Source organism: Sciurus vulgaris (assembly GCF_902686455.1).
Source record: "Sciurus vulgaris genome assembly, chromosome: 4".
NCBI lineage: Eukaryota > Metazoa > Chordata > Mammalia > Rodentia > Sciuridae > Sciurus > Sciurus vulgaris.
The window spans coordinates 186,855,080-186,867,864 of NC_136464.1; the positions used below are offsets into that span (position 1 = coordinate 186,855,080).

Here is a 12,785-nt window from a genome sequence, read left to right on the forward strand (position 1 = left end):
GGAAGGGCAGGCCATCTGACCTTGGCGGTTTTGGGACACCCGACCCGAGGCACATTTTTTACCTTGTGCGAGTTGGTGCAGGCAAAACGAGAAGCTGCGACATTGCTGACAGTCATGCCTATTTCCAGCCCTTGCTGTTTACCCCTTGCCTCTGGCCACTCTGCCCAAGGGGTGACCACTTTGCTCTGCTGACCAATATAATGAGTGACCCTTTGTGTCTCCTTGTTAGCCGTGTTTGAGCTCCATCCGCATCAGCGAAGGACCCCTGAGCTAGTGACCAGGGCAGGCAGACCTTGGGCTCTCCTGATCGCCGGGCCTCGGAGCCTGGGGCAGAGCTGGTCTCCCTCCCAACACGGCGGTGCCCGCTGCTCTCCCCTCTGCCTTGGTTTGCTATGGGTCCTGAGTGTTAAGCATATGGCCTGCTGATGCCAGCAAGCCCGTGGATTTCAGAAATCCGCCCTTATTTCATTGCCACTGACTGAACAAGGGCGACCTGTGCTTTACTGAGTGCTTTCCTTCTCTAGCTTCAGAACCACTGGTGAGCTGAGCACCATCTCCGTCCAGCTAGACTTAGAAGACTCTGTGGTGGCCCCTGAAGCCGCTGTCCACAGCGTTGCCTGTCTCTGCACAGCAGTGGGATGCTGCCTGTGGTCCTGAGCTGTTCAGGGAAGATGCACTGTTGCCCATTGTGGGCACCAAGCTGTCTGGTGTCCTGGAGGGAGGCAGGTGTTCCATGGGGCTGCGCCCACTGCCTGTGTCCACACCACACTGTGGTATGCAACGGAACAAGCAGTCATTCAGCTCGACCCGGGGTGTCCTGTGGGAGGTGCCCTTCCTTCCTCCCCAGCACACACTAAGAGGATTCCCTCCCACACCTGCGTGTCCTGGACAATAGCCCTGCTGAGCCCTGCCCATCATGCACTCCTTGTTCCCTGACTGCTTCCTGAGAATTCTGTTTCACACAACCCTTCATAGATGCAAGGGAAAGATCCGTAACACACTTTATTTTTTCAGCCTGGGACTCCAATACAGAGCCTGGTGCATGGTAGGAGAGCCCTCTACCTTTGAACACATCCCCAGTCCAGTTATTTTCTTTCTTAGAAGTTATTTCTAGCTGTATGGAGTTAGTAAAAACTTAAAGCAGATAATAAAACAAAATACATACTTATTTTTTCTGACTGATTCACTTTAGAATTGTTTATATACAAAGAAGGATGTGAAGGAAGAATAAATACTGAGGGTGGATACACAATTAAAAGATCATAGCTGAGATGGCAGACACTGGGTAAATGCTAGCCTCATCCTCAGTGTGCTTGCAAGAGTGCAGGCGCTCACACGTGGGTCTGTAAAAACCTGCGGCAAATGTGAAGAGCTGCCCAGGTGCTCAAGTGAAGTCCCAGATGGACCCCTGCTCTCTGTTCTCCCCTTGAGGTCTTACTTAAAATGTCTGCTAAGGATGGTTTGCACCCCACATTGGTGGTCTCAGCCCTGGAGCTGGCAGCCTCTCTCCCCGGGACGCAAAGTCCCTTTCCCATGCAGATTCTGCAGCCAGCAGTCTGCTGGTGTTTGTGGTCTCCAGACCAGATCTGCATGGAAAATCCCACTGGCCTTGTTGGGACAGGCCACAGGGTGTGGATGGCCTCCACTCTGCTGTGTGGCGGGACTGCGCCCACCTGCTGGCTGTGCAGGAACCCAGCTGACACTCTCCAGGGCTCCTGGTCTGTCTAAAGATAGCAGCGAGGCGCTGCTGCTGCTTATTTTAGAGGGAACGCTGGTGAGGGCAGTATTTTTATCTCATGTCCGTCATCACATGCTTCGCCAAAGGTTGCCCCTTAACCTTTCTGGAACAAAGCATAAATAAATAAATAAAATGGATGAAATGTTTCGCTGGAGTATGGTGGGGGTGGCCCTGCATGGGCACCTTGGGGCCTAAGCTACCTCCCGAATCCAGCAGCTCCCAGCTCCATGTCAGCAGCTCCCAGAGGCTGGTCGAGGCCTCTACTGGGGCCACCCTGCCCTTCTGCTTCCTGGCCCCTGAGACTGGGCAGCTCCCAAAGCCAGCCCTAACCCTGGGTGCAGGCTCCCCAAACTCCTGGGCAGGGAACACGACACCCCACAACCCCTCATGCAGCTTCTGAGCTGGGTGAGGGATCCAGAGGCCCCAGGAGAGGGGTGTGTTCCCTGGCACATCCCAAGGAGGAATGTGCTAGCTTTCCAAGCTTGAAGTAAGCGCAGAAAATAAAGATTGCTGTGAGCACCAAGCGCCTTCTCCAGAGCCAGAAGGGTGTTTCAGGACATTGCTCAGTTGCAAAGAAGTGAACACCAAGAAGTCTTTTTTTCTGTGGTGCTGGGGATTGAACCCAGGGCCTTGTGCATGCAAGACAGGCATGCTCCCAACGGAGCTATAACCCCAGCCCAAGAAGTCTTCAAAAAGCAGAAATTAATTTTCTGCAGAGCACTGCGCTGCAGGGCAGCTGCCTCCTCAGCACCTCTGGAAGCCCAGCCTCAGGTGGAGGTGGCCTGGGACGGGTGTGCCGTGCCCCAGAGAAGACGCTGATGGAACGGCTCAGGGGAAGAGGGCAGAGTGCACCAAGTGATGTGGAGGCAGGGCAGTGGCTGGCCTCCTTCCCCCATCCTTCCTCACAACAGCTTAGGCTGCACAGAAGGCCCCCAGGCAGAGTGCACTCTGCAGAGGCAGGGAGATTGGTGGCCAGCCCTGGAGACCGGCAGCAGGGGCCTTTGACACAGCCCGTGGTGGATCTGCAGGGCTGGCTCCCAGGCACGTCCCAAGGTCTGTTGGTCTGTGGTAGGAGTAGGCCCCAGCAGAGCCCTCACATCCTGACGCAGCCTCGGCCTCCACTTGGCTAGTGCGGGCCTGGGGGCCCAGAAGCGCAGAGAAGTATTGCCTTTCTTCCCACACACGCCTGGCTCCGGTTGCAAGTCACGGGCTCTGCCTTCGGGTGCTTGGCAGGGACATGGAGAGGAAGGCTGGCCCTGGGGAGCAGAGGGCTCCCAGAGCAGCATGAGAGGGCAGGGCAGGGCGGCCTGCAGGGCAGGGCAGCCCGCAGCGCGAGTTCTGCTCTGCCGGGTCAGGAGTGCACACTGGTGCCTTCCAAGGGATAGTGCAGACAGAGCACCAGGACCTCCTGCGAGCAGCCCAGCAGGCACCTTGCTGGTGCTGAGAAGCAGCCTCAGGGCCCAGGGAAGCAGTGCGGTGCTGTGGGAGGGGCAGGCCTCGGCGACGCTCCTCTCCCAAGCTCAGCTGGCATGGAGGTGGAAGGGCAGGGTGGACAGTGGAATCTGTGGGGGATGCCCAAAGCATGGCATAGGCAGGAAGCACATTTCAACCCCAGGCTAGAGCCTCAAGCACTGGCCGCTCACAGCTGGGTCTCACTTTGGGACTTCGAAGGTATCACTGGCCCTGAGCAGGGAGGGTCTGAAGGACAGGTCGAAGGCTCTCTGGTCCCTGAAGCTCTGTGCCTTGTATTTTGGGCAGTGCACTGACCTCCTGTGATGCTCACCCTCTGACAGGTCCCTCTCTGCTCCAGGGGTGTCTGGGAGCCCCTCCTGGGCGGGGGGCTGGGGGGCCAGGGCGGAGCTGTCTGCTGGCTCTGGGGGAGGGGCTGCAGCACTCTGCCCCACAAGGGGCCGGCTTCCCGGGGTGGGGGATGGGGCCCCCAGACTCCCCCAGCCACTGGCCCTGTGGATTGACCTCCAGGATCTCCCACCCGCCCCTGCAGCGGGTGCTCCATCAGCTGAGCTGTCAGGCTGCCCCCAAGCCTGGGACGCTGCCCCGCCGGCCGGTTCCTGGGCCTGGGCCTGTCCCTGGGCAGCCAGGCTGTAGGGCCCCTCACTTGTCCTCGAGGGCAGAGCTGGGCTCCTGTCAGCCTTGGGGTCGCCTTCTTGAGTCGGGCTCCTCACGGGCCTCCCGCAGGGCCCCAGTGGGCGCTGCCGGCCCCTGGCCCTGGGCTGGCAGGGCTTCGCCATCCCTGCTGCCTTCTGTGCCCCTGCCAGGTCCTGAGCAGCCTGTGCCCAAGGCTCTGCCACACACAGCTCGACCTTCTCGCCCCTTGGTGCTGTCCCTCCATTTCCAAACCCCGCTGGCTCTTGTGTCTGGTGTGGCCTCTCGTGCCCTGTGACACTTTCCTCAGGTTTGAAGAGACGCTCTGGCTTCCCTGGGCCTGGCCGTGTAGGCCCCAAGCACTCTGCCTTGGCGGCAGCCCTCGGCCCCACAGGCCGGGCTTCCTGCTCTGGAGCCGGCCGGGAGAGAGGCGCCGGGGCGCCGGCCACTCCGGGGAAAGCACGTGCGGCTGGCTGGAGGCTCCCGCTGTCCTGCGCCTGCTGGTCTGCCGCAGGCCCCCGAGGCTGGCCCAGGGACCCTGAGGGGCTGCTGTGAGATGTGGGGCGGCTGGGCCCAGGGCCTCCTCCCAGGGCTCTGCTGGCTGGGCTCCAGGGGCCCGCGGATGCCAAGTCCAGTGGAACACACGGCCAGCGCTCAGCAAGCGCCAGGCAAGGGCCCAAGGCGACCTCCTGGCCGGGCGCCCCTGCTGGGGGCGGCCCCGTCCTGTCCTCCCAGGCGCTCCCCTCTGCTGCTGGGCTGCTGTGCGCAGGGGACGGGCGGGGTGTCAAGAGGTGCTTGCCAGGTCCTGGGGGCAGAGCGTCTCCCAGGGGCCCACTTCCTCCAGCAGCAGCACTACCACCTGACCGAGCTCTGTGCTCCTCCCCACCGAAGGCCGTCCACACTTCTGTGCTGTGGTCCTCAGGGGCCCCCATGATCCCCAACGGTGCCGCCCTGTCCTGGGGGTCCTGGGCGCCCAGTGCAGGTGCCTCCCTGTCCTGGGGGTCCTGGGCGCCCCGTGCAGGTGCCGCCCTGTCCTGGGGGTCCTGGGCGCCCCGTGCAGGTGCCGCCCTGTCCTGGGGGTCCTGGGCGCCCGGCAGGTCCTGGGGTCCGGCCCCGTGCAGGTGCCGCCCTGTCCTGGGGGTCCTGGGCGCCCCGTGCAGGTGCGGCCCTGTCCTGGGGGTCCTGGGCGCCCCGTGCAGGTGCCGCCCTGTCCTGGGGGTCCTGGGCGCCCCGTGCAGGTGCCGCCCTGTCCTGGGGGTCCTGGGCGCCCCGTGCAGGTGCCGCCCTGTCCTGGGGGTCCTGGGCGCCCCGTGCAGGTGCCGCCCTGTCCTGGGGGTCCTGGGCGCCCCGTGCAGGTGCGGCCCTGTCCTGGGGGTCCTGGGCGCCCCGTGCAGGTGCCGCCCTGTCCTGGGGGTCCTGGGCGCCCCGTGCAGGTGCCGCGCTGTCCTGGGGGTCCTGGGCGCCACGTGCAGGTGCCGCGCTGTCCTGGGGGTCCTGGGCGCCCCGTGCAGGTGCCGCGCTGTCCTGGGGGTCCTGGGCGCCCCGTGTAGGTGCCTTCCTGTCCTGGGGGTCCTGGGCGCCCCGTGCAGGTGACGCCCTGTCCTGGGGGTCCTGGGCGCCCCGTGTAGGTGCCTTCCTGTCCTGGGGGTCCTGGGCGCCCCGTGCAGGTGACGCCCTGTCCTGGGGGTCCTGGGCGCCCCGTGTAGGTGCCGCCCTGTCCTGGGGGTCCTGGGCGCCCCGTGCAGGTGCCTTCCTGTCCTGGGGGTCCTGGGCGCCCCGTGTAGGTGCCGCCCTGTCCTGGGGGTCCTGGGCGCCCCGTGCAGGTGCCTTCCTGTCCTGGGGGTCCTGGGCGCCCCGTGCAGGTGCCGCGCTGTCCTGGGGGTCCTGGGCGCCCCGTGCAGGTGCCTTCCTGTCCTGGGGGTCCTGGGCGCCCCGTGCAGGTGCCTTCCTGTCCTGGGGGTCCTGGGCGCCCCGTGCAGGTGCCGCCCTGTCCTGGGGGTCCTGGGCGCCCCGTGCAGGTGCCGCCCTGTCCTGGGGGTCCTGGGCGCCCCGTGCAGGTGCCGCCCTGTCCTGGGGGTCCTGGGCGCCCCGTGCAGGTGCCTTCCTGTCCTGGGGGTCCTGGGCGCCCTGTGCAGGTGCCGCCCTGTCCTGGGGGTCCTGGGCGCCCCGTGCAGGTGCCGCCCTGTCCTCAGGGGCCCGGCAGCCCCGCGATGGTGGTGTGGTAGGGTGTGGGACCTTCCCTGCAGGTGCTGTGACCCTAGAGGCTCTCCCACTAGGCTGGCGAGGCTCATCTAATGGGGACAGTCTGTTCTTGCTCAACTCACGGCCGGCATCTTCCTGGGCAACCCTCAGTGGCTGAGCTGACTCTGTTGGGGGGCCTTTGCCCTCTTCCTGCCCACACAGGACTCTCCTGTCACTCATGGTAGGACTCTCAGGGCCTCTAGGAGCCGGTGCTTGCTGGCTGCCAGAGGCGAAGCAGGCGCTCCCTCCTGGATGGCCTTGGGATGCAAATGTGGAATAATTTGGTGAGGTGCCGTGGTTAGGGGCCGGAATTTCATTTGATTCCGGCAACAGATGCTTCTGGCAGCTGAGCTCAGAGCCAGCGCTGGGACTGCCACCCTCCCTGGAGCTCACAAGGCTGTGATCGTTCCCCTTCCCTCCAAGGGTACTTTTTGGAGAGTTTGGTGCCAGGACCACCTGTGGGCCTCCAGGACCCAGGGAGGCAGTGGCCCTCAGGGCTTCTGGGGATCCTGGCTCGGAGGAAGCACCAAGGCTCGCTGGTGCCCCGCAGGACGGGCGCCGACTCCCCAAGGCAGGGCAGTCCTCAGTCGCAGTGGGAAACCCCGCGTGTGCACTCGCACCCAGAGCGTGCCCTTCTGAAGCTTGGGGATGCCCATCCTCGCCAGGCGAGGTGCCTTGCAGGGGCCCTGGAGGGGCCAGCATTTCGTGGACAACTGGAAACCGCAGGGTGATCTGTGGAGACTCCACCACTGGCTGTATTCGCCGTGTAGCCTGGACTGTGGGGGTGGCCAGCGGGGGGGTCTGTGCTGCTGGCCCCTGCTCTGGAAGGTGCCTCTGGGTGGCAAAGAGGGGCTTCCTGTCTGAGGCTGGAGGCCCACTTTCTGCTTCATCCTCAGAGCTGCACACGGTCATGGTGACATCAGGGGCCTCCCCTGCAGCCTCCTCCTTCAGCTCCCAGATGTGGCCTCCTGGTTCCTTTGCTGTGGGCTCCACTGTCCTGTCCCCTTCAGCTGGCCCAGCCCCCCTGGGGCTGGCTGGTCCGAATGGGGACAGCAGGGGCACGTTGTCAGGCAGGGCTTCCCAAGAGGCCCAGGAGGCCTGCTGGGGAGTGCCCTCCATGGTATTCAGGGCTGGTTGTCTGTCCCCGTGAGAGGCCACCTGGGGAATTGAAGACTTCGAGGGCTTTGCTTCTCCTCGGGGCTCCTTGCTCAGGGCCCCTGTTCCTGGCATTTTGTCCCTGTTGGGCTCTGTGTCCCCTGACTTGGGGGACATGCTGGTGTCTCTCCTGGGCCAATGCCTGGAGTCCAAGTGCCTGATTTTTGCACAGTGAGACAGCCAGCTCCGGGGGCCGCAGACAACAGTGGCTATGCTGAGGGCCAGCAGAGGCTCAGCTGTGCAGGCCAGAAAGCGGGCAGGGGGCGTCCTGGTACAGCTGGTGGCCATGGTGGCCGTGTGGAGCACCCGCAGCTCTGGCCTGTGCATCTTCTTCTGCAGGCTCCTCCGCCCCTCCTTGTGGAGTGGTAGCAGGCTGGCCTCCGAGTGGAGGCAGCTGCTCTGCTCAAATCTCTCTCGCAGCTTGGACAAGATGGAGCTCCTGCCCACAGTCCTTGGCAGGGGGCCCCTGGCGGCTGCAGGCTGCCGGCCGGGGGGCTTCTCCCCTGCTTCTGCTTCTTTCTCCTTTTCCTTCTCCTGCGCAGCCAGGAACTTCCTCAGGATGTTTTTCACGGTGTTCTTCCCACCAGGGGGGCCCCACCGGGGCTTCTCACCAGGCAGGGACCCCTGGCCAGGGCTGCTAGCCCCCTGCTTGGTCTTCTCGAGGAGCTTGTTGATGGTGGCACTCACGAGACTCCTGCTGGGGCCCTGCTTGTCCTTGGAGATCAGCCTGCCCACCTCCCTGGTCCTCTTGAGGTGGTGTTCCCGGCCTGTGCCCATGAACTTGGCCTGTAGAAGCTGGAAGCGTGTGGGCCTCTGGCTGGCCTCCTGAGGCTGCGGTGGGCAGCCCACCACGAGCCCTGGACCCGCTGCCCTCTGAGGCCCGTCCGCACGGTCTGTGACGTACATCAGGAGGCTGCCGAGGAGGGCACGGGCCACCTGGCCACACGTGCGGCTGAGCTTCTTCCTCAGCGCCTGTGCATCCATCGACATCTTACAACTGCGGCTCTTGTTGCCCTTAGGACTGTAGGGAAAAAAAATGGACGGTCACATATTTTACCAGCATTGTCCCAAGCTTAGCCTGGAGAATGTTTCTGATGGGCAGTCCCACATCCTGAGTGCCTGGGGCTAGCAGGAAGCGCATGGGGGGCCGAGTTGTCCCTGCCGTTAACCTGGGATGTCAGGGATGCCCACAGCTTTCCTGAACCATGGTTTCCTGTTAAGTAGCCCTGACTTCTTAAGCACTCTGCTCCTGAGTGCTTTGAAAAGTCCACTCATTAACTTTGTGAATGTACTTTGGAAAAACCACTTTGCTTATATAAGTTATTTTTAAATAAAAAAGGATATATTTTGCTGGTATAAATAGGAAAAAAAATGAAGTATAACAATTTATATTGTCTGCATGGTCTGTGCATATGCTTAGCTTTAATAGGAAAGACAGAATTAATGCTGAAATTCATTCTACCATAATCCTCAGGCTGCTAGTGCAGAGACTCTGATGGCAGTTGTAGGCCAGGGCCCTGGATGGGAGGCAGATCCTGATGGATCCCCCCACTGGGCTCCTGGGCAGGAGCTAGTTGCTGAGTGGACACTGGGCCCCAGGAATGGTCACAGCGTGGAGGTCGGAGCTGGGGGAACCCTGCTGGCGTGCAGAGAGCCCCCAGGATGGAGGGCCTGGAGACGTCTTCTGGCACCCACTGACCGCACCGCCCAGCCGGCCTGCAGAGCTGGCATGGTACAGCTCTGAGGCGGCTCTGTGAAGGCCCGCCCAGAGCTCAGGCCCTGCTGCTGCCCCTGCCAGCTGTGCATTTGAGGGAGACAACCAGAGACAGAACAAGGCTTCCAGCCCTGCTGGCAGGGTCTTCACAGGACTACCCCAATATCAAGGAACTGAGACTGCTGGAGGCCTGGCCCAGGGGCTTTGCTAGGGGCCCAGCCTCACTGGGATGGCGTGCACCAAGCTGCAGAGACTGGCCCTGCTGAAACAGGCTGCAAGGAAACGTGCAGGGAGGTGTGAGTCTCACCTTTCTGCGTCTCCCCAGAAGAGAGCTGTTTTGAGAAGCCACATACACATCCTTTATAAACCTGTTACTCAGCCAGCCCTAGTGTGATAGGGGAGCAGCCTCGTCCCCTGCTCACCCCCAACCTTATGCACAAGCACCTGAGGCCTCAGAGATACGGCCCTGAGACCACCCAGTCCGGAGGAATGGAGCCCAAGGTAGCCCGGGGCTCCTGCCCTCAGGCCCCAGACGACCCTTCCTTTTTGACACAGTTGGACCACACAGAAGGTGCCTACAGATATGCCCTCATGCCAGGACACCAGGCATCTGGAGGACCTGGGGCCCAAGCTCAGGAAGCACCAGTCTTCCTCTTTTCTGAGACAAGACCTTGTCATGTGGCTGGCCTGGAACAAGCTTAGGATCCTCCTGCCCCAGCCTCCTGAGTAGCTGGGGCTACAGGTAATCAGGTTACCACATGCTCCTGAGTGATGTCCTTGCTACCACAGGCCACAGGCCAGAATGGACTGAACCCTCAGAGACTGTGAGCCAAAATAAGCCTGTCGTCCATACAAGCTCTCTCTTGAAGCAGTTTGTCACCGTGAGAGGATGCAGACTGGCGAAGAGCTCTAAGGGAGAAGCAAAGAGTGGATTGGCACACAGGCAGGAGCACTCCACCAACAGAGGGGGAGGCACACGGGAGCACTCCACCAGCAGAGGGGGAGGCACACGGGAGCACTCCACCAGCAGAGGGGGAGGCACACGGGAGCACTCCACCAGGAGAGGGGGAGGTACACGGGAGCACTCCACCAGCAGAGGGGGAGGCACATGGGAGCACTCCACCAGCAGAGGGGGAGGCACACGGGAGCACTCCACCAGCAGAGGGGGAGGCACACGGGAGCACTCCACCAGCAGAGGGGGAGGCACACGGGAGCACTCCACCAGCAGAGGGGGAGGTACACAGGTGGGAGCACTCCACCAGCAGAGGGGGAGGCACACGGGTGGGAGCACTCCACCAGCAGAGGGGGAGGTACACAGGTGGGAGCACTCCACCAGCAGAGGGGGAGGCACACGGGTGGGAGCACTCCACCAGCAGAGGGGGAGGCACACGGGTGGGAGCACTCCACCAGCAGAGGGGGAGGCACACGGGTGGGAGCACTCCACCAGCAGAGGGGGAGGCACACGGGTGGGAGCACTCCAACAGCAGAGGGGGAGGCAAACGGGTGAGAGCACTCCACCAGCAGAGGGGGAGGCACACGGGTGGGAGCACTCCACCAGCAGAGGGGGAGGCACACGGGTGGGAGCACTCCACCAGCAGAGGGGGAGGCACACGGGTGGGAGCACTCCACCAGCAGAGGGGGAGGCCCACGGGTGGGAGCACTCCACCAGCAGAGGGGGAGGCACACGGGTGGGAGCACTCCACCAGCAGAGGGGGAGGCACACGGGTGGGAGCACTCCACCAGCAGAGGGGGAGGCACACGGGTGGGAGCCCTCCACCAGCAGAGGGGGAGGCACACGGGAGCACTCCACCAGCAGAGGGGGAGGCACACGGGTGGGAGCCCTCCACCAGCAGAGGGGGAGGCACACGGGAGCACTCCACCAGCAGAGGGGGAGGCACACAGGTGGGAGCACTCCACCAGCAAAGGGGGAGGCACACAGGAGCACTCCACCAGGAGAGGGGGGAGGCACACAGGTGGGAGCACTCCACCAGCAGAGAAGGAGGCTCACAGGTGGGAGCACTCCACCAGCAGAGGGGGAGGCACACAGTGCAGTGCTCCCATCGAGCCCTTGAGGAGGTCCTTGCAGCTGGGCAGGTCTCCACTGCGAGGCCAAGTCTCTCCAAGCCTCAGAGCCATGCATTTGGAGAGCCGACGGTGGATGGGACCTAAATAGAAACTCCAGCCTGAACACACAGCAGCCCCCCAAGGAGTGAGCCCAGCGCCATGAGCAGAGTACAGAATAAACTCATCCAGGGCGCAGCTACCGGACCTCTGAGCCACTGGATGTGAAGGGGCCACTCCTGCTGGACAGGGCCACTCTGCGTCCTCATGCCGATAACCAGGACTGGCCCTCGACTGCCCTGGTCAGCATCTTGGGTTGAGAGAGACAGAGGAGCCGGGGGCCTCAGAGGTGCCCATGTGGTGGCTGGGGCTCTGCTTGCCCTCTGCAGCACCTGCTGGTCATGGGAGGGCTGTCTGACCGGCCTCTCCCTGCGGTGCTCTGTGGACACACCCCTCCCACACAGTAGAGTCCCCATGAGGCTGCTCTGGGAGAGAGGCCACCGCCCACCCGAGGAGGCGGACCTTCCCTGGGCACCACCAGAGAGCCATTTTGGGCCTCCCCTGCTCTAGGAAAGTGCTCCGCGGCTGCCCCAGGCTCCCCGCCAGCCTTCCAAAGCAGAGGATCGAGCCTCGGCAGGCGCTGTTGGGCTGCAGGGCCGTGCACAGCCGCTTTGGTCTGAGGGCCCTGTCCCATCTCCGAGGGAGACAGAGCTGGATCTGTGGCGCCCTGGTGGTGGCTGGCTTCAGTCAGGCCACGTCTTTGCATTTCCCAGGCTAGGGAAGCGACACGGCAGTTTCTAATTGGTGGCCACTGAGGCTCAGCATCTTGGGATGGCCCCTGGCAACAGCCCAGCTCTGTCTCTGGCTGACATCCGGGGTCCCACAGGCACACCCCAGGCCCCCGGACCCAGCTCCAGGAGGTCCTCCTGAGCAGCACCTCCAGCCCCGCACACAGGTACTGCCCGGGCACCCAGACACTCCAGCTACGCCCTGCAGCACTGCCGCCTCCACCCGCGGGGAGCACGCCCAGCTCGCTGCCCACAGGAGCTCCACCGCACCCCACAGCGAGCAGTGTTCTCTCCGGAAGGTCACGGGCCTCGTGCCCGAACCCACTCACCCGTTAGCCTCGCCTCCTGCCTGGCTGCTTTTCTCTGCCCTTCCCATTTTCGGTATAAGCTGTCCCTCGAAGCTGTTTGTCACCATGAGGGGACGCTGAGCGGCAGAGCACACTAAGACAGAGCAGCCTGACCCCGCGTCTGTCCTCCACACCTCACCAGCCCGCCCATCTCCACAGCTCTGGCGTCTTGGACTGGCCCAGGTTGGAACCCTGAGGTGTGTACCCAGGACCTTGCCCGGGGCGCACCTGTGGTTCTGAAGCCCACCCTCCAGGGAGGTCCTGTGTGGGCTTTGGACGCCTGTCACACCTCCGTCGTGGGCCTGAGAACCCTCACGGGCAACGGCCAGGACCGGCCCCCAGCTCCTGGGAGAGTTCCCAGGAGCCACAGGCCTGCAGAGATGTGAGAAGGGACTCTGTCCCCATGCACTGAAGCAGCCTGGCCTGCTGGCAGGAGCCTCAGGCCCACAGTCCCTCAGGAGCGTGGTGGCCACACAGCCCTGGCCCGCGGGGCTGGCTGGGCTATTTCAACCATGTTGATGACTTCTCAGGCCGAGTCATTAGGATGACTGAAATAGCCAGGCTGATAGCATGCTGTGGGGACATGCTGGTGGCCTGCCTAAAGACCTCGAGGCCCAGCACCCAGGACGGTGTGACCT

At 63.2% G+C, this 12,785-nt stretch overlaps 1 protein-coding gene across 1 annotated transcript; it reads right to left on the bottom strand.

The window, feature by feature from the left end:
- Nucleotides 1–984: 984 nt before the first annotated feature.
- Nucleotides 985–9,433, bottom strand: LOC306659014 (uncharacterized protein). Its single transcript, XM_079136266.1, has 2 exons — nt 5,045–9,433; nt 985–4,941 (listed from the first exon to the last, which is right to left on the bottom strand). Exons 1-2 carry the CDS (start codon nt 8,225–8,227, stop codon nt 3,391–3,393), a joined length of 4,734 nt encoding a protein of 1,577 aa, XP_078992392.1. The 5' UTR covers nt 8,228–9,433; the 3' UTR covers nt 985–3,390.
- Nucleotides 9,434–12,785: the final 3,352 nt, after the last annotated feature.